Source organism: Pseudoliparis swirei, chromosome 23 (genome assembly GCF_029220125.1).
Source record: "Pseudoliparis swirei isolate HS2019 ecotype Mariana Trench chromosome 23, NWPU_hadal_v1, whole genome shotgun sequence".
Classification (NCBI taxonomy): Eukaryota; Metazoa; Chordata; class Actinopteri; order Perciformes; family Liparidae; genus Pseudoliparis; species Pseudoliparis swirei.
This window is the reverse complement of record NC_079410.1, coordinates 22,525,732-22,547,907: the sequence shown is the minus strand read 5'-3', so window position 1 is coordinate 22,547,907 and position 22,176 is coordinate 22,525,732. Positions and strand designations below refer to the sequence as shown.

General features: G+C 40.9%; 1 protein-coding gene across 1 annotated transcript; it reads left to right on the top strand.

Annotated features, from left to right (window-relative positions):
- The first annotated feature begins 1,235 nt into the window (after positions 1 to 1,235).
- On the top strand, positions 1,236 to 20,339 carry LOC130188630 (ornithine decarboxylase-like). Its single transcript, XM_056407040.1, has 16 exons — positions 1,236 to 1,269; positions 1,438 to 1,756; positions 1,844 to 1,902; positions 3,604 to 3,687; positions 3,860 to 3,952; positions 4,414 to 4,503; positions 4,589 to 4,632; positions 5,678 to 5,738; positions 8,449 to 8,544; positions 8,774 to 8,855; positions 17,373 to 17,459; positions 17,549 to 17,765; positions 18,102 to 18,185; positions 18,423 to 18,585; positions 19,222 to 19,343; positions 20,082 to 20,339. The coding sequence occupies exons 1-16, from the start codon at positions 1,236 to 1,238 to the stop codon at positions 20,337 to 20,339; spliced, it is 1,893 nt and encodes a 630-aa protein (XP_056263015.1).
- The last annotated feature ends 1,837 nt before the right edge of the window (positions 20,340 to 22,176 follow it).

Genomic DNA, 22,176 nt, shown 5'->3' with positions numbered 1-22,176 from the left:
TTTGTGCTGTGGCAACATTTCCCAAAAAAATTTCCCCTTCCAAAATACAATTATATATTCGTGTTAATTACCACTTTCATTGAACTATCATTATTTTTGAATCACTGAAAGGATCAACATTGATCTTAGTATTGTTTCTTTTGGCTGATTGTCAGCGATCATTTTTGTTGTTCTGTTCCGTTAAAGCGGCTGCTGTACACTTCTATCCCCAAGTCATTGTAAATGATCTCTTTTTGTTTTGTTGTAGTCTTCTATATAATAGTGGTTATTTGCATAAAAACACAATTCTGATGGAAATAAAAGATTGTATTTTTATTGATAAAGAAAACCTTGGTATTGTTAGGAATAATGAGTAATTATGAGCTGATGTAGTTTAAGGAAATAATTCCCTCTTGAAAATCTATTGTATATTGCTGTGAAAGAACAGCATGACATGGATGTTACAGGAGGTATGATGCAGACTTAGTCTACATTTATCTGACAGCTCAAAGTGACCTTTTCAAATGTATAGGTGGTACTGTAGGTTGTGAAGGATCCAGATACAGTATGACAGAACCAGGGAATCATTCTGGCGAGCTTTATTAGCGGCAAGGTGCAGCAGTGTGTGCATTGGTACTACTGTTATCGTTTTTTTAACAGGTAAGAGGTGTATTTAAAAAAGTCACCAAAGTCACCCGAAATCACGAGAGGTCCTTGAACATGCAGCCATTACGCGGAAAAACACAGAATACGATTGTGTTTTCTCTTGAACACTGGAATTAATTTATTAGGCTCAGTAGTTCAGGTTGGACTTAAATTATAACTCATGAAACCCGACACTCAGATCATCCTCACGTGACTGAATGGAAATGACGATAAATCATGAGAAAAGTGCTTTCTCTCTCCATCTGTCTCTGATTTTATTTATATCCAAACAAAAGTTATTGAGGGAAGTAACCGATCAAGAAAAGACAATTATTTATAACAATTAAAGAAAGTTGTTTGTGTTCCTGTTGTTGTTCATAGCTACATGAACACATGTTTGAACCAGATGGTGAATCAGAAAACAGATCAAATATACAACTGGAGTTTAGTCTGTGATCCGTCTTCACTCTGGTATAAAACTACAGTGATCAGTCTGATCAGCTGCAGGTTCCAATCAAATAACTCATACATGCATTAAAACACTTCCTGGAAGCCTTCCTCACTCCTCGCTCCTCAGAGCAGAAATAAGAGCTTTAGGAAAGACCTTCAAGATGGCGGCGCAGAACAACTTCAGGCAAGGAGCAAGTAAATGACTATAAGAGACTTAGTGAGTACCCACACAACCGAACACATAACCTCCCCCGTGGTTTACGCCGGTCGGAGATAACAACTTTATTGGGAATGCTGCTGAAGGTATCAAATCACATGTAAAACGTAAGTTGAAGATTTTGTTGTGGATTTATTTGTTGACAGTGCCCATCCTTCCAAGTTACCTGTACGAGATTGGCAAGGCTCCAGCCACCACTCCTGGGAACGGCACCGGCTTAACAGTGAATCCTCCCATCAACCAGTCACTGAATAGGAGATCAGTGATGTTGGGCTCCACATCTGTACCTCCACACCAGACCCCAGCTCTCTCTAGTAATCTCACCGTGGCCCAGAATCCAGAGTCAAACTGCTACAACGCAGATGCTCATTTGGATGAGGTCAACATCAAAGTAGGACTTATGTTGGCCTCCAAGTCCACCATACAGCTCCTCATTAACCCCTTCATGGGGCCACTTACTGACAGGTGAGTAGTGACTTTGATTTTTGGGAAGCAGGCCGACTTTTAACTATACCTACAAAATACTTGACTCACTTTGTCCATATTTTACAGGATTGGATATCACATCCCAATGTGTGCTGGTTTCTGCATAATCGTCTTTTCGACTACCTGTAAGTAATGTAAGACACTCAGACATAAAACACAACACTGTGGAGAACACACTCAAGACTAAATGATTGCAGCAGTGATTTAAAAGCCAGAGTAACAGCCTAATGCCATGTTCACACCGAAAGCGACAAGATCCCACGCAAAGTCAACGTACAGACGTGTGTGGTTGCGATAAAGCTGATTCTATTCTATAGATGCAACATTTTTCCGGACAGCGTGTTTGGGGCGGCGCGTTTGAGTACCTCATAAGAGGTTGTATTAAAGAGCTCCGGTTCGCACAAACTACAACACTAAGTTTGTCCTCCATCTTGTTCTGATTCAACAACGGCGGGACAGCGATGACACGCGGAGTTGATTGGCCCGAGTTGCGAAATTAGTGCCAAAAAGTTGAAATATTTCAACTCGGGGCGAAAATCGCGCCGCCCGGAAAAAGTAGCATCTATCAGGAATGTTCTCTTGTATCAGGAATGTTCTCTTGTATCAGGAATGTTCTCCTGTACCAGGAATATTCTCTTGTATCAGGAATGTTCTCTTGTACCTGGAATGTTCTCTTGCATCAGGAATGTTCTCTTGTATCAGGAATGTTCTCCTGTACGAGGAATATTCTCTTGTATCAGGAATGTTCTCTTGCATCAGGAATGTTCTCTTGTATCAGGAATGTTCTCCTGTACGAGGAATATTCTCTTGTATCAGGAATGTTCTCTTGTACCTGGAATGTTCTACTGTACCAGGAATGTTCTCTTGTATCTGGAACGTTCTCTTGTATCAGGAATGTTCTCCTGTACCAGGAATGTTCTCTTGTATCTGGAACGTTCTCTTGTATCAGGAATGTTCTCCTGTATCTGGAATATTTTCCTGGATCAGGAATATTCTTCTCTATCAGGAATGTTCTCCTGCATCAGAAATGTTCTCCTGTATCAGGAATGTTCTCCTGTATCAGGAATGTTCTCCTGGATCGGGAATTTACCCCTGTATCATGAATTTTTCACCTGTATCCGGAATGTTCCCTTGTATCGGGAAGGTTCTCCTGTATAAGGAATGTTTTCCTGTGTCAGGAATGTTCTCTTGTATCAGGAATGTTCTCCTGTATCAGGAAGGTTCTCCTGTACCATGAATGTTCTCTTTTACAAAGACTGTTCTCTTGTATCAGGAATGTTCTCCTGTATCTAGAATGTTATCCTGTATCTGGAATGTTCTCCTGTATCTGGAATATTTTCTTGCATCAGGAATATTCTTCTGCATCAGGAATGTTCTCCTTTATCAGAAATATTCTTCTGTATCAGGAATGTTATCCTTTATCAGGAATATTCTTCTGTATCAGGAATATTCTTCTGTATCAGGAATATTCTCCTGTATCAGGAATGTTATCCTGTATCAGGACTGTTCTGTATCAAGAATGTTTTCCTATATCATTTATGTTCTCCTGTAGCAGGAATGGTGTCCTGTCTCAGGAATGTTCCCCCATATCAGGAATGTTCTCTTGTATTTGGAATATTCTCCTGTAAGGAAAATGAACATTCCCGGTCAAGAAGCTGAATCCCCGTCAGAACCAGGCAGTGTGCAGAGGGGCTTGATGAAGGCAAACCCGGACGCCTCACATTTAGTTATTGAATAGATAGAAACATCTAATTCTCCCCCCACCGTCGACAGCTGTTCCACAAGTCAGTTACTTCATGTGTAGATCTAATCTTGTTCCTTTGAAGTGTTTGCCTTTTCGTCTAGCTTCGCCTTGCTGCTGCTGGCCAGGTCAGTGCAAGGTGTGGGTGGATCCTGCTTGTCTGTGGCAGGTCAGATATATTTATTTTTTAATAGTTTACAATATTGAATTTAATCTTTAAAAAACAACAGCGAAAAGGTTTAAATTCGAACTTTAGTGTTCACAGATTTGAACAAATGTAAATCAAATGAATTATCCCACTAAAGATATTATTAGTGGAAGTATTATTTTTTGTTTTCCAGGAATGGGAATGCTGGCTGACGGGTACAAAGACAGCAAGGAGAGGGGGCGTGCAATGGGCACATCATTCACTGGATTGGCTTTAGGGTTGATTGGTATGTAGAGCATCTGAGGGCACACTCAAAAACCCTCTGCCTAATTAAACATGCACATTTTATATATCTGTAGATGTCATCGACATGAAAAACATGGAACATTAAAAAAGACCAGAGCGCTTGAGCTTAAGGGTTTTTACCCCCGAGAGGACACAACGCCTCTGACATTACAGGGTAGAACGCAACGGACACAAAACACAAGGCACAAAAGCAACAACACCAGAATTTGAAAAAATTCCTGCTTTCCTTGTAAATGTTTTTGGTCTAAAAATACATTATTGACAAAAAGTAGTCCTGCATTGATCGGCACCATGTTAACAAGGGTCTAAAGCACCAGATGCATGCTGGGATAGACTCCAGCTCCGACGGACATAGCATTTACCACCATTGAGGTCTGAATCATAGACACCTAATCATGCTTCTACTCTGTTGTTTAACATTTCCATTCATATTCCTTTCAGCGGGGGCTCCATTTGGCAGTTTGATGTATGAGTTTGTTGGAGAAATGTCTCCCTTCCTGGTCCTGGCGGTCATCGCCGTGTTGGCTGGAGGTACCGTGACACGCTGCACATGGATGGAACAGTGACTCCTGCATGTGGCGTCGTCTGTCCCGCTCAGATTGTCTCACTCTCACAGGTTTACATGCCGTTGTCTTTCAACCATCGCGGGTTCAAACAGAGGTACAGTGACGTATTCATTTCAACTCAAACACTGGCAACTAGTCACTTAAATTGTACTTTTAAAAACGGGTGCACTCGATGTCAAACAAGATTTACATTTTAACACGATAAAAACATTTTTTTTAACAAACAAACTGACTTAAATTAATATTTTCGATTGGTAACTGAAAGAATTTATCCAAAGAATCTGGATGGAGCTCAGTGTTAGTGTAAGAAGTCTCAACACTAGGGATGCATTTTAAGAGTATTTATTTTAACAATAACATTCCTAGTTGCTTTAAAGCCCAGCTGATGACCATCATTCAGACGTCTCCTCATCTTCAGCCCACAGTCTGCCTCCAACAGTTTCTGTCGACCTCCAATAATCAGACAGCCGATCTAACGTCTCGCCAATAAGACGAGTCCTTACCGTCTCCTCCAGGGAGGGCTGTTCTCGCTCACGCCCCGCTGGCCTCCTCTCTCCTGCTCTCAGCATTTGAAAGAGAATGAGCAACGCGCCACGAGAGATAACAGCTCTTACAGCTTCCTGTTCAGAGCCCTACTTCCGGTTTTAGACTTTTCAGAATAAGAGCCCAAACAGGAAACAGCAACGATCTCAAGAGAAACGCACCTCTCCCATAATAAAACCATCTCATTCATACCATCAACATCCTATAGTTATGAAAACAATAAACCTCATAAAATCAACATTACAGTTACACATATAATACAGTGATCATATTTTCCAATGCTTTTATAATACTTTAATCAGAATATTCCTCCCTAATATCCACTATAAAAATTATCTTTCTATATGCATTATTTCAAACATAAGACTGCCTTATAAAACTATGGAAACTTGGCACCATTATCCATAAGAAGGCAAAACAAAGGCGATTGTACAATAAAAAATTATGAAATGGTAAATAAATTAAGAAAACAAAGTGATGAGCCGTAGAAGTATCAGTTAGTTAATTCATTTCATTTAGATTTTTCTAATAAGCTGTTCAGTACAACGCTTATTATTAGATCTGTTACCTCTCTGAAAAGATGTTTTATGTTTCAGACGGGAAAAGGGACTCCGATGCTGACTCTCCTGAAGGACCCGTATATTGTCATTGCTGCTGGTATTTTGAAATATAGACGTGGCTAATGTTTCAAGCCAAGTACAATTTCCATAACCATCACATGACGCCATGGGGCCCAAACATACTGTTACTCATAGAATTATGGTGCGTTCACGGCAAAAGCGTTGCGAATCTTCACAACTAGTTGAAATATATTTTTCAACCGAGTTGTCCCGCCGTTGTTGAATCAGAACAAGATGGAGGACACACTCATCGTTGCGGTTTGCGGGCACCCGGAGCTCTTTAATACCTCTTCTAAGTACCGGAATCTCAGAGAATAAAACAGTTACAGGTGAAGTTATGTATAAATATATATATACACTACCGTTCAAAAGTTTGGGATCACTTAGAAATGTCCTTATTTTTCAAAGAAAAGCATTGTTTTTTTCAATGAAGATAACATTAAATCAATCAGAAATACACTCTATACATTGTTAATGTGGTAAATGACTATTCTAGGTGGAAACGTCTGGTTTCTAATGAAATATCTCCAGAGGTGTAAAGAGGCCCATTTCCATCAACTATCACTCCAGTGTTCTAATGGTACATTGTGTTTGCTAATCGCCTTAGAAGACTAATGGATGATTAGAAAACCCTTGAAAACCCTTGTGCAATTATGTTAGCACAGCTGAAAACTGTTTTGCTGATGAGAGAAGCTATACAACTGGCCTTCCTTTGAGCTAGTTGATTATCTGGAGCATCACATTTGTGGGTTCGATAAGACTCTCAAAATGGCCAGAAAAAAAGAACTTTCCTGTGAAACTCGCCAGTCTATTCTTGTTCTTAGAAATGAAGGTTATTCCATGCGAGAAATTGCAAAGAAACTGAAAATTTCCTACAGCGGTGTGTACTACTCCCTTCAGAGAACAGCACAAACGGGCTCTAACCAGAGCAGAAAGAGAAGTGGGAGGCCCCGGTGCACAACTCAGCAAGAAGACAAGTACATTAGAGTCTCTAGTTTGAGAAATAGACGCCTCACAGGTGCTCAACTGGCAGCTTCTTTAAATGGTACCCGCAAAACGCCAGTATCAACGTCGACAGTGAAGAGGCGACTCCGGGTTGCTGGCCTTCTAGGCAGAGTGGCAAAGAAAAAGCCATATCTGAGACTGGCCAATAAAAAGAAAAGATTGGTATGGGCAAAAGAACACAGGCATTGGACAGAGGAAGATTGGAAAAAGGTGTTCTGGACAGATGAATCCAAGTTTGAGGTGTTTGGATCACACAGAAGAACATTTGTGAGACGCAGAACAGGTGAAAAGATGCTGGAAGAGTGCCTGACACCATCTGTCAAGCATGGTGGAGGTCATGTGATGGTCTGGGGCTGCTTTGGTGCTGGTAAAGTGGGAGATTTGTACCAGGTAAAAGGGATTTTAAATAAGGAAGGCTATCACTCCATTTTGCAACGCCATGCCATACCCTGTGGGCAGCGCTTGATTGGAGCCAATTTCCTCCTCCAACAGGACAATGACCCAAAGCACACCTCCACATTGTGCAAGAACTATTGAGGGAAGAAGCAGGCAGCTTGCTGTCTGTAATGGAATGGCCAGCACAGTCACCAGATCTCAACCCCATTGAGCTGTTGTGGGAGCAGCTTGACCGTATGGTCCGCAAGAAGTGCCCATCAAGCCAATCCAACTTGTGGCAGGTGCTTCAGGAAGCATGGGGTGACATTTCAACAGATTACCTCAACAAATTAACAGCTAGAATGCCAAAGGTCTGCAATGCTGGAATTGCTGCAAAAGGAGCATTCTTTGACGAAAGCAAAGTTTGAAGAAAAAAATTAATACTTCAAATACAAATCATTATTTCTAACCTTGTCAATGTCTTGACTATATTTTCTATACATTTTGCAACTCATTTGATAAATAAAAGTGTGAGTTTTCATGGAAAACACGAAATTCTCTGGGTGATCCCAAACTTTTGAACGGTAGTGTACATATATATGTTATGAACCCGAACACGAGGGCGTTAGATGTCCAGACGTGTGTGTGATGTCCTCAACACGTATGAAGCAGAACTAGTGGTCAGTTCTTCATGGCGGATGAAGGAGATGATAACTGTTTCCACGGAGATAAGCCCCGCCTCTCACGGAGATTCGCAACCAAAAGAGACGTCTGTAACTAAGCGGGTCAATTTGTTCAAAGTAAATCAACTTCTCAGTAGAAACACATAGCCCTTATTTAAATCACGAGATACAACTTATGAAATGGACTAATAGTTGAAGACAGAGTTGTTTTCTATGACTGAGCCCAAAGCAAACGCCTCCATGGACCCCAACATGTGGAAGGCATATTTTCAACTAAATTCTTGACTTGCAAGTCAAACGTTTTTCTCTTCATGCGCCACTGAGTAACTTTCATAAGAGTGAGCGATGTATCCAGCTCTCTTTATCCATGCACGTCTACTGCCACCACCACACTGCACATTCACATGGCATATTTTATGAATTGCCTTTTTTTTTTACTGTTCTTTGGTGTTCCTCTTTATATTTCCAGATTTATTATTTGATTCGTTCAGAGATCTATTCGTTTGTTATGGCTCTTCTGTAACTCCATAGGTAATTGTGCGTGGTGGCAATCTGCAACCCACCGCTAGATGCCACCAAATCCTACACACTGTCCCTTTAATAACAAGGAATTGTTGCTACCTTTTGCTTAAAAACCATACAATACAGCGGTTTGATATATATTGTATTTCCTCTGCTCTCCAGGAGCCATATGTTTGACAACAATGGTTGTTGCCACAATAGAAACAACTCTTCCTGTCCGGATGATGAAGACCATGTGTTCTAGCAAATGGCAGCTAGGTATTCAAGATTAACCAATGTTGTGCTTATTCCATTGTGCTCTCAGCAAATTATTAAGACATGCATTGATGCTGCAAATAGATGATCAGGGTGTAGCTGAAGCTTTGCACCACTCATCTGAGATCATCCTCACCTGCAGTAATTTAATCATCCAAAATGGTCATTGTGTTAGATTCATGTGGAAATGTTTGTGTTAAAATAGCGAGGTCAGACTGTATCTCTGTTTCAGGCACGGTCTTCCTGACAGACAGCATCTCCTACCTCGTTGTCTCCAACATCTTTGGTCACCTGTCACAAAAATATAGCAGAAGGTATGTTGACCTGAGTCTGACAGCAGAGTGGCCTGTTGTTAGGTAGGTTTCTTCATGGTCTTGCTACGATTTAAATATGCCTATAATATGATGTTGTTAATCTCTTCTCAGTTGGCTATACGCTTTTGTTGGAATGGTCGTGGCGGGAATATCCACCATTGTTGTGAGTTTCATAGATTATGTAAATGTGAACATGTTAACATTTGTTTACCTCCCTACCTACCCACCTATCTATCTACCTACCCACCGACCTACCTATCTACCTACCTACGTATCTACCTACTTAACTACCTACGTATCTACCTACTTAACTACCTATCTATCTACTGCCAACTACCTATCTGTAACTACCTATCTACCTACCTATCTGTCTATCTACCTGCACTTAACTGCCTGCCTACCTATCTACCTACTAACTACCTATCTACCTGCCCACCCACTATCTACCTACCTAACTACCTATCTACCTAACTACCTATCTACCCAACTACCTATCTACCTACCTAACTACCTATCTACCCAACTACCTATCTACCTACCTACCTATCTACCCACCGATCTACCTACCTATCTACCTATCTAACTACCTACCTATCTACCTACCTACCCACCTATCGACTTACCTACCTATCTACATATACCTAACTACCTATTTATCTACCTACCTATATATCCATCTACCTACCCACCTATCTACTTGCCTATCTCTACAGCTATACAATGTACATCCGCCTTACCCGGTTTACCCTGATATTTTACTTCCCAGCAACAAATACAATGTTCCCTGAAATGTATACATTTCATATTAATTCTTATTATTTCAGTTTGGATTTTCCAAGAACATCTATCATGTGCTTCTTCTGAATGCATTTGTTGGCTTTTCAGTTGGTAAGTCGTGGCTAATATTGGCTTTTTAACAAATACCTTTTTTGTTGGTTTAAATAATGAATGATTCTCTTGCCTCTACCAGGCACAGTGGACTCATCAATAATGCCTCTCATGGGTAACATGGTAGATCTGAGGTATCTGCCGGTATATGGCACAGTTTATGCTATTGCAGATGTCGCAGTCTGCATCGGCTTCTCCGTGGGTAAGCACAGTTCACACGCAGAGATGTAGAGCTTCTCTGAGGTAACTGGTGGTTTTAAGGCCTCTGGAGGTGCTGGTACGTGGACTTTGATAGCTTTGTGCTAAGCTAGGCTAACCGTGTGTTAGTGGGAGCTTCCTATTTACCGTACAGACATGAGAATCGCATTAATCATCCCATCAAATTTTATTTCTCATCTCGCAAGAAAACAAAACTTTTTTCAGTAAAAATTATTGACATTTGAGCTTTATAAATATGCCCTAATGTTGCATTATATGATCTTAAAACCTCAGTTGTAATCGCTCAGTTGGTGAGGTTAACACTGGGGTTTACAGTAATATAGCATTTCATTTGCTCTGAACAGGGCTAACCCACCTTAAAGCTATGCTAACGCTATGCCAATAACAGAGCAGCAGCCCTACAAGCCTGAACGTTGTTTTTGCTATCAAGTTGTTGAATATTGCCTCTTCTGTCCAAAGGTCCAGCTATTGCAGGTCCGATAGTGGAAACCATTGGCTTCCACCGGCTCATGGCCATCATTGGAACAGCAAATATAATCTTTGCTCCACTCTGCATCTTCCTTTTCTCGCCCACCAGGGCAGGAGGACACATTGGTGTGAGCTGGGAATAAAAAAACTTTTTCAAAACACATTTGTTACAGCCCCGCTGCTCGTAAAAAAATACTGGCATTGTACTTTTCCTTAAGCACGGGATGCTATACACACATTATGAATGTTATTACATGCGGTCAGAGACAGTGACTCACATAGCAAGTGACTTAGTGTATTGGGCAAACATATTTTAAAGTTACGTGGCATAATAACGAGTGTAACAGTCCACGAAGGGAGGGATGGAACAAACACAGGACTTTCACCCAGGAGACCACTGTCTGCATCCCGAGTCATGGCTTGTTGCGCAGCATTGTTCTGCTGTTTATTCTGGTTTTACAGCTGTTATGTTATTTTATTATTTTATTTAAACACAAACTATGACCATTTCTTAAACCCCCACCAGACCTAACCACCTGTTCCTCAATGCTAATGAAAAGGTAGTGTCGCGATACGAGACATATTAATGCTTCAGAAACGTTGACATTCATTGTATCCACGGTTTGGAGACGCACACAATGCCAACATTATTTCCTATGGCTGGGTTGTTTCTTACACATACAAAAAGTGACTATTCATTTTATTTTTGTAAGTAAATGTTGAATCCAATCGTTGTGTCTTGTGTTCCAGGTTATTTAATATAAATGAAAGAAGCTCCGCCTGAGACTTGGAATCGCACTGTTTGCAGATTTCAATTCAAGTATTCTTACCGTCTGCATGGTGTTGCCCTGTATGGAAACCTCCCTCCTAATGAGAAAGACCCATACTGGCATCAAGGCCCGATGGATGACATCATTGGATAACACTTTGGGGTTGTGGATGTGTTGACAGCTATCCAATGGACTGCCGTTATATTTAACTGGAGCACGTCAGCCATTCACAACACACCTCCGCCCTAAATGGAGATCTCTGTCGATGCGTTGTTCTTTAGCATCTTTTTAATGTCATTTTAATTGAATGAAATGTTTTCCCCACGAGAGTGATGAATTGTAAAATAGTTAAAGAATACTATATTTAAAAAACTATTAAGTGCTCTGTTTGCAACCGGTGAATGACGATGACCATATTTGGTATATGGAGTGACCATCATAGAGGGCTCGGTTAGGAATCACCCTGTAGCCCCGCCCCTAAAGCATCCCCTGATTTATGGCCTGTGTGACTCTAAAAGACCATAAGGTACTAAATGATGACATCATGCTGTATAGAAGAAGACTTGAAACTAGAGACTGTGACATAAACTCATGTTTACAATGTTTACTGAGGGAATACATCAAGAGAGAAGTAGAGTCATTATATAGACTTCTATACAACCAGAGGAGTCGCCCCCTGGTGGTCAGGAGAGAGAATGCAGCTATAACCCATGAAGCATAGACTTCTATACAACCAGAGGAGTCGCCCCCTGGTGGTCAGGAGAGAGAATGCAGCTATAACACATGAAGCATAGACTTCTATACAACCAGAGGAGTCGCCTCCTGGTGGTCGGGAGAGAGAACGCAAGTTTAAGGCACTTATCCAATATCATGGTCTTGAGGTTTTGTTAAGTGTGTTTTATTTGAAGTTCTCTGTGTTCTGGTAATGTTTGTTTTTTCTTTCTGTTTTTATAAGTTTTCCATACTTGTCTGCTATGCCCTGATACGTTATGACGTGTCCCTCATCGCCTGTTCTGGCTTCCCATTGTCGGTCAGACAAAAGTACTTTTTATACCACTTCAGTTTCTTTGTTCTTTTTCGGTTATTATTGCTGTTTTGGAAATGTGCTGCCAACTTCCTGTTAATACATTTTAAATATTTGAATCTAGTAACTGTATTATGCAGTGGAAATAAACTTTTTAACCCGAGAATTTAGTGCACCTTATTTTGATTCCCCCCCCCCCCCCCTTCCTCTTCGCAGGCGTACTCTGACTTCGGATCAAGCCGGACGCCAAGACCTTGGCAGGTTGAGTCGACAACATGACACAGAATAAGATAACTTGCTTTGTTGGCGAGTTCTACTTTGCAATGTCTGCTTGGCCGAAGTTAAGCGATACAGTTACATCTAAAAAGTACAATGCGATTGATTTATTATGACCATAAAATATTGACAATTGATCAAAACATCAACACATATGACCCAGGATGGATTACATACGCACGGCATTCATTGATAAGGCATTATTTATTTTTTTGCGAGAAGTAAGCAACTCTATGTAGTGGCAAGCTACAGAATGTTAACATGACATTTTAACATGGCAATTTCTCCGGAGATCGATATCTGTGCAGACAGGAACTATTTTAAATTGATCGACAAACCTCTGAGTGGAACCTTGAGGTGTGGTGTGAGGTAAGGCCCTGTAGAGCTTAGCTTATCTTCGGTGTAGTGAAGTCGTCTCGACCTTGGCGTGTGATCACGCCATAAATAGTTCTCTGAAGAAAAAAAACACGATTTACACGTCTAGGGATGACACAAAGAGGGACAATTAGTTTTTAGATGCTTTAGAAACATGTGGTGTTCAACATCTGCATTCGACTAAATCAACAATTCATTTTTGCCACGTCAAATTGTTGATATGAAAGCTTTTTTATAGTTTTATAGTTTATTTATAATGCATTTAATACTTGAATTATCTCTTTATAGGGCTTTTAAAGGCAATAAAGCAGTCCATGAATATGAGATATATATATAGTAGACAGGTAACTACAATCCCTCCTCATCATTGTGGAGGTTATGGCCGGTTTTCAAGTCACACCTACAGTCCATGAGCAAATCTCTGGGTTGCACTCTTTATCTTTTTGATTCTTCAGTTTGTTTCGGAGAACAATGCAGCAGCGAGACTATAAACTATGAACGCCTCCGTTCATGCTCGGAGATCGCGTTATGAGTATGAACAATGCTGCGCCTCACAGCAAGAGGGCCGTGGGTTCAATTCCCGGTCGAGGCGGTCCTTCTGTGTGGAGTTTGCATGTTCTCCCCGTGGCAGCGTGGGTTCCCTCCGGGTTCTCCGGCTTCCTCCCACAGTCCAAAGACATGCCGTCAGGTTAATTGATCTCTAAATGTCCCATAGGTGTGAATGTGAGAGTGAATGGTTGTCAGTCTCTATATGTGCCCTCGATGGACTGGCGGCCTGTCCAGGGTGTCCCCTGCCTTCGCCCTATGACAGCTGGGATCGGCTCCAGCGCCCCCGCGACCCTAATGAGGATAAGCGGTATTGATAATGGATGGATGGATGAACAATGCTTATGAAGACACACCTTTTACCAATTAAATCAACTTTAATTCTGTTTTGAGCCCACGCAAATTCGGTTTGTGAGTTAGGCTGCCAGACCCCAACTCACCCCCTGGACTGACAACAAATACACCTGCTGAGCGTTAATAGTTAAGGGCCCTTGTCCATCCTCAGAATCTTAGCCCAACCCACACTTGTGACCTTTTGCCTCCCCTGCACAGTGACTACAACTCACTTAAAAATGTCTACAACAATATGCCGTTAGGACATCTGTTGTGAGCGCTAACTCAAAGTGTGAGGAGGTAAGAGTAACCAGTCCATCACATCTGTATTGCATAGTGGAATTATCTCTAACACGTCTGCGACGAGGCATTCCCAAAGTCCTTGTTGAGTTTCCCGCCGTACAAAAGTTATTATTATATTGTAGCTACCCTTGGTAAGATAGATAGGTACGTAGGTAGGTAGATAGGTAGGTAGATAGATAAGTAGGTAGATAGGTAGGTATGTATGTAGATAGATAGTTAGGTAGATAGATAGGTAGGTAGATAGATAGGTAGATAGGTAGGTAGATAGATAGGTAGATAGATAGGTAGATAGATAGGTAGGTATGTATGTAGATAGATAGTTAGGTAGATAGATAGGTAGATAGGTAGGTAGATAGGTAGATAGATAGGTAGGTAGATAGATAGGTAGGTAGGAAGGTAGATAGGTAGATAGATAGGTAGATAGGTAGGTATGTATGTAGATAGATAGTTAGGTAGATAGATAGGTAGGTAGGAAGGTAGGTAGGTAGATAGGTAGATAGGTAGGTAGGTAGGTAGATGGGTAGATGGGTAGATAGATGGGTAGATAGGTAGGTATGTATGTAGATAGATAGTTAGGTAGATAGATAGGTAGGTAGGAAGGTAGGTAGGTAGATAGGTAGATAGGTAGGTAGGTAGGTAGATAGGTAGATAGGTAGATAGGTAGATAGATAGGTAGATAGGTAGGTATGTATGTAGATAGATAGTTAGGTAGATAGATAGGTAGATAGATATAGCTATAGGCTTATAGCTGCTGGGGGGACGATTAGGATACACTGAGCACCTCTCTCCTCTTCTCTCTCTCCTTATGGATGAATTTTCATCTCTCCATCACACATTATTAACTCTGCTTCTTCCCCGGAGTATTTGTGACTTCACGTCTCATAGGGTCCATTGGACCTGGCTGGGTCTGATGCCATGGCCCTGTTGAGACTCCGCCCACTCCTCCTCTACCTCCGTCTGCCTGATGGATCGTGGAGGTCTGGATCGTGGTCCATGCCGACTACCAACTATTCATACACTCTGTCATACTCATTGAATGTGTTGTAAATCTGTAATGATTCCTTCTGGTCACATGACATCTATTATTCATCTGGTCACGTGACATCTATTCATCTGTCCATCCTGGAGAGGGATCCTCTTCTGTTGCTCTCCTGAAGGGTTCTTCCCTTCTTTTTTCCTTGTGAATTTTTTTTCTTCTCGAGAGTTCTTCCAAATCTGTTGTGAGGTCAAAGGTCAGGGAAGTCGGATGTGTACAGATTGTAAAGCCCTCTGAGGCAAATTTGTAATAATGGGCTGTACACAATAAACTGAATCGAATTTATAGGTAGGTAGATAGATTGGTGGGTAGGTAGGTAGATAGATAGGTAGACAGATAGATATATAGAAAGATAGATAGATAGATAGATAAGTAGGTAGGTGGGTAGGTAGATCGATAGGTAGACAGTTAGATATATAGAAAGATAGATAGATAGATAGATAAGTAGGTAGGTGGGTAGGTAGATAGATATGTAGATAGGTAGATGTGTGGGTAGCTAGGTAGGTTGCTAAGTATATTTAATCTTAGCATACTTGAGGACACTTTAATCCCTAATTATAAGTATACTTAAAGTGTGCTATTTTGGGAAACCTAATGTACTAAGTATATTTTAGTTGTGATTAAATAGTAATCAAGTAAAATTTCAAGTGTATTTGGTATATTTTTTGTGTTAAATTGGAACAACATGTATACTTAGTATATATATTACCGTGTATGTGCTAAGTAAGTTATCAATTCCATTTTATAATGTAGCTATTTTTGTACTTTATACAATTTTGATAATTTAAACAATTGGAAAGGTTATACAGGGCTATCAGTGCATCATTCTCATACAAATAATCAATAATAATTTAAAAAACATCTCAAGTACTGAGAGAGTAATGTACTCAAATATAAGCATGAATAACATACTAAAATGGCAAGATATTTAAAATATATATTTTTTTAATGTGATTTTGGTGCATTTTTACACTTAATACCTTTTAACATATTCCAAAATAATAATACAATATATTAAAATAATAGCATGAATAAGTTTACTTAAATATATTTAAATTTAAAATCAGTATTTATCAAATATGCTTTAAATATATTGTTTCAATGGTAATTTAGAGCATACATTTTGGACCCATGGGTCATACAGGCACTCGTTCATGAATCTGCTGAAGTACACGTCTTCAATAGTTTCGAGTAATAAATATAAAAAACAGGCTTAATCGACACAGATGGTAAATAATAAAGTCACAAAGTAATATTCCCCAGTGAAATCATATCCTGTAAAACTACGTGTTGCTATTTAATAATTTGATGGAAGATGGAATAAATTAATTGATGTCCCGGTTTTCATGTCGGGGCAGAAGAGAGTGATCCCTATGATCTTTGAGTAAGACGTGCGAGCTTGGAATAGGTTACCATACTATACTTGAATACCATATTGAATTATACTCTGTAAAGTCATTTGATAAAACACAATCATAAGTTTACTACTAACACCGTAGCGTCTAAGCCTTGTAGCCTAGAACCAAGGGTTTCAATAGATAGTCAGATATTGCTGTAGTTATCTTTACATATAAACACACATATTTACATGTTGGACCTGATAATAAAGGCATGTACATGTATCTCTATTATTTGATCAGGTGATAAATGAGGCTGAGGGGGATTACAAGCTGAACTAAAACAGTAGAAGTCTACGTTTATCGGCCTTAAAGTCTCTACGGGTCTCGGGACTAAGTGGGTGACAGCTGCCATGCCAGAGTTCACCTCTCGTTGTGGTGAAGACGAGATATATTCTCTAAACATGTCATCACAATGAGGTCAATGCGACCGGCTGATAATCTTTGTTTTCAACTGGGCAAAAACAAAAAGTCCTTTGTAAGTGTAGCGACGACAGACAGGGACAGTGTGCCGAGAGCTGAAGGACGGCAGCCGGTTTTCTAAGGGGGGGGGGCTCTGGATTTATTGGTACAAAAGTGTTGGATGTAACTGCAGCGTGTAGTTCTCCACCTCAGGGTTTGCATCCAAGTCGTCCGTGAGGGAAACACTTCTGACCGGAGGAATCGAGGTAAAAGTCCTTCAGTTCATTGTCGCTCCTCGTCTGGAGAACACATCTCACTTCAGCTGGGCTCCAGTGGCGGAGCACCGAAGATGCTTTAGAATCCGTAGTGAATGAATTTTCTTCAATTATGTCCTTTTGTCGTTTCTCGGCCTCATTTAACAATTGTTTAACCAAAAGTTCCTTTGTCCCGTCTCTAACTCGTCTCGGTCCGTACTTCTAGATATGCCCGTACTCATGGAGTCCATACCATGACTTTTGATAGCGAGGAGGAACTCTTGAAAATATCTCGTTGCCACGCCAAAGCCAAGTGAGTAAACTATTAGTATTTGTTGCTTCTGTGTTTAGTGTAGATTATTGTGAGCGGACCGAGTAATACTTTGAAATCTATTGTTCCAGATTGGTACTCCGCATTGCAGTGGATGACTCTGCATCCAAGGTAAGGCTGAGCTTGAAGTTTGGCGCCAGACTGGAGTCCGTTGCTAAGCTGCTGGGACGTGCTGGAGATCTGGGCTTGGAGGTCATTGGGGTCAGCTTTCATGTAGGCAGTGGGTGCACTGACAGTTTGGCGTTCAGGCGGGCCATCGCAGACGCCCGACGTGTCTTTGACCTTGGGGTAAGTCATTGTCGCAGCAATAGAGCGTTGTAGAGCGACAGTAACATGTACAGAGAGCCATTGATCAAGTTTGTTACAATGCTTTGGAATTGGGAGGCAAACCATCTCAACAGACCAGTGTTGGAGTACGAGTGTGATCATCAATACAAGGGAGGGCGATGGTCATTTGTTTTTTTTTGGGAAGACAGCTTTGGACAAATAGGCTTTCGGACCAATGGACATTTTTTAAATAATGGGCCGTAGGAACAATAGCCGGTCCCCCAGATAGTGGTTGCAAACTTGTAAAACTGTTACAAATGGTGCCTTATTAGACAGGGGTACTGATGTGTTTTTCAGAACTTGTTGGGCCTCCAGATGAGTCTGTTGGATATTGGCGGAGGATTCTCTGGGATAGAGGACTGTCTTGTCGAATTTGAAGAGGTAAAAGGAAGAAAATATTCATTGTAAAGTGTTAATTATGTCAACTATTTTCTCAATACGTGTGGGTTTTGCCTCTAATTACATGGCTCGTACTTCATAGAAACACAAGCAGAGACCTTACCTGTGTTACCTGGACTGCCAGTGATAATGGTTACTGTAGGTCACGTGTCTGGAATATAAATAGAGGTGTGATACCTGTGAAATATGCTATTAACCCAACGTGATCTTCTTCCCTAGTTTTCAGAAGTCATTAACGCCGCACTGGATGAATTCTTCCCACCTGACAGTGGAGTGCAGATCATTGCAGAACCAGGCCGCTACTTCGTGGATTCAGCCTTCACACTTGCAGCAAACGTCATCGGCAAAAAAGTAATCGCAGATGATTTGGACGAACATAGCGGTAATGTAGAGATATCACTTTTGAGTATTCAGTATTAACAGAAAGTTAAAAAATGTATGATTGTATTTGAATACACCTTGATTGAACAAAACAAAATAAAATGTGTAGGTGACAACTACCCGATGAGTCTGATGGCTCCAAATGGCAATGGACTACAACAAGAAGCCTCTTCAGGAAACATCCATGCTGAGCCTCTGAGTGAGCACAAGGACTTTAAAAAGCTAATTTCTTGTAACGCCCTGTTCTGTGTCTCCTCTGTTTCTTCTCCGGTCTCCTCTGTCTCCTTGATTGTTTCATTCCCTGCACCTGCCCTCAGCCACTCTTGTCTTTATCTGTCTCATAGTGTCTCTGTTTTGATGTCTCATTTCCAGTCTTTGTTCACATGCAATCCCTAGTGTTTTTTCGGAGTTGCTTTCAAGCCAGAGTTTTTATGTTCTACCTTTTCTTGGAGTAAAGTACTTTTGTTTCGCTTTAAACCTGGAGTCCATCCGGTTTCTCTGCACCTGAGCCTCACCCCATGACAAACCCATGACATTTTTATTACAATCTTCCTATTATCTTCACCATCTTTGTAAGATACTGCAGAGTTGCCATTTTAATACCTTATTTTGAATGTATATATATTTTCTTTTTCAGATGGTGAGCACAACAGCCCCGACAGACTAATGATGTACTACCTTAATGATGGAGTATATGGTTCCATGAGATGCATTACCAATGATGCTGCCCACAACCGGTTGGAACCATACCTTCACAGGGTAAATATCAACCTCATCACTACATGAGAACATTAATATTGGACTTTTTTTTTTAAATCGAGATTAGGATTTTTATGCCGAATGCCAATCATTTAAAGGTAACAGGTTCTTGGCTGTCACATTTGGTTTCTCCCCCCCAACACCACAGGACGAGCCCACTCGGCAATATATTCGTAATATCCTTGATATGGACTGCAGACTGTGCCTCTGCTCTCCTCTCCCGTCCTCCATCCCTATCCCATCTCATATAGGGTAGAGTTACTCATCAGCTGATCCCCTGCAGCTGAGGCCAATTAGGCCTCTTCCCGGCACCTGTTCCCTGAGCCACTCATCCACAGCTGAGCCTAACCACGCCCCAGCAACAACACAGGTTATGATCTAGGGAGGGCTACTTTGTGATTGACAGGTCGCTACCAGAGCAGTATACGGATTCTCTTTGTCACTCCCCCAGTCGAAATATGGTCACTTTCGTTGCAAAAATGCCAAGATGGCAGTGGAAGTAAATCAAATTGGTGATGGTCAAAATGCCCAATTCGAGGCTTCAAAATGTCAGTCCACAGACCAATGGGTGACGTCACGAGAACCACGTCCACTTCTTCTACACAGTCTTTGGTTGAACAACATTCTGAAGGCTCCCCAACCTGACCTGAGAAAAGTGCAAAACCAGATGTCAGACATGATCTTTAGAGGAAAAGATGACCAGGTGATTTCATATTTCAATGTCTGTGTTGTTCACAGGTTGTTGAGAGCAGCGAGCAGAGATTCCGGTCTGTTCTCTGGGGTCCAACCTGCGACAGCGCCGACAAAGTAACCGACAGCTGCTGGTTCCCTGAGTTGGATGTGGGGGACTGGCTCCTCGTCGACAACATGGGGGCTTATTCTGTTATTTGGTGCACAGACTTCAACGGCTTTGAAAGAGCTCACATTTACCCTGTTGTGACAGCTGAGACATGGCACACCTTAAACCTTTCCCACACACTCAACATTCGACAGTGACTCACTGCAGACGTGAAAAAACAACTATGCAAACGCTTTAGAGAAATTCACAAAGAGAAAATATATGGTGAATATGGTCCAAAACACATTTTACGACTTTCAGTTAAAAGGACAAAGCTCACACTTTAATTTCCCATAGAATCAACAAACGAGTGTAATTACTGTTTTGTCATTTTTTTTTATTGTTCCTCTCTGATTTCTCAAATATTCATTTTTATCTGCCTTGATTGATTATTTTATTAAAGGTAAAATAATAAATGCGAATATAAATAAACCGCAAGTGACCTTCATGTTTATTGCTTTCAGTGTTTAAGATTTAGATCTTTGCGATGCTTTGTAGAGTTTATTTTCAATAATACTGATATGTTGTTCCTGTGTGCGTTGGCGCGTACATCAGTGAGCAGAAAGTTGGATCCCTTGCGGCCATCCTGCCAGTTTATTTCGTTGTGGCTTGCGAAGCAGCCAGGCTCATCGAGAGTACTTTGTACCTCAGCTAGTCCTTCATATATTCAGCTCTAGAAACTATTACGAATATTAAAATATGCAGCTCATTCAGGAATAGAGAGGAAAGACTTTTCCTATTTGTAACTTTTCAACTGTTCCCATTATGAATATTTCATGGTTATTATTTTGAATGGGATCACAATGGAGAAAGTCATCAAGTCATCCTTACTCTCAAAACATATCGGCGAAAGAAATGGAGCGACGGTTATTTTATTTTTTGAGAGTTTGAGGTGTTCCCTAGCTTTAGCTCCATAAGCCTGGCAACTGTCGTCCCTTTGAAGTGATCACTATGGCAACCTTTGATGTTTGCAGCACACAGGTGTTCTCATTAGTGCAGTTTGACAACCAACGACAGATACACAATCTCTTTTTTAGCAATATTCAGCTATTTCAGTTATTTTCTGACATTTTCTGACATTTTCAGCTATTGCTTTTTATTTTTCAGCTTCAAACTTTCAGATGTTAGCATTCCAACGTATTTTCTGCAGGAAATGCATTTTCCTAGTTATTATTTAATCCGTCAAACTTTGGTCGAGCCTACAGGTTGCAGCGTGGCCCGCATATGGTTAAATAATACATCAAAACGTGCAGTCTGATCGGGAATCTTGTGCATTTAAGTCTGAAAAAGATTTGCCCGGCCGTTATTGGAAAAATGCGAAAAACGGCGAAAAATTCACAAAGCCTATGGGAAAAATACTTTGGATCACTAAGGGTCCCAACGTGTAATTCGCAAATGCGTCAAAATACATCAAAACTTGCGGCCTCATCGGGTATCGTGTGGAGGACTTTTCTAAGAGATCGGACCAGCGCTTAACCCCCAAAACACCCCAAAACTTCGAGAATTTGTCCCATTCATTTGAATCTGGTTTTTCAAAAAAGAAAACGGTAATCAACACTAATCTTTGTGCCCACAGTGACTCGCCATACGCTCGGTAGATACATTATTTGAAGTTTAAAACATTAACCAAAGAACGGAGTTAATTTGATCAATTGTACATTTTCCCTGGAACCTCTCTTTGGGTTTCAGAGTTCATGACGAGTGTGTATTCCCCGGAGTCTTCAGATCTCGAGCGGCAGAGCCAATTGCCAGAGTGAGAGACAGCAACAGAATACCTAAAAAAATTAAAAAAATCTTCAAATAAACAAGAGCAGTTCGTGAAATGAGATTAAGCCGTCATATCTCTACCAACAAATATATTTAAGGACACGTAAACTTTCACAAAACCCTTGACCCTCTCATGATGCAGACCCTTTTGAGATAAGAATTCCACTCTTAGACGGGTTCTTTTTCATGAAAAACCCTGATTCTCTCCCCCTCGTGGATTACACAGCT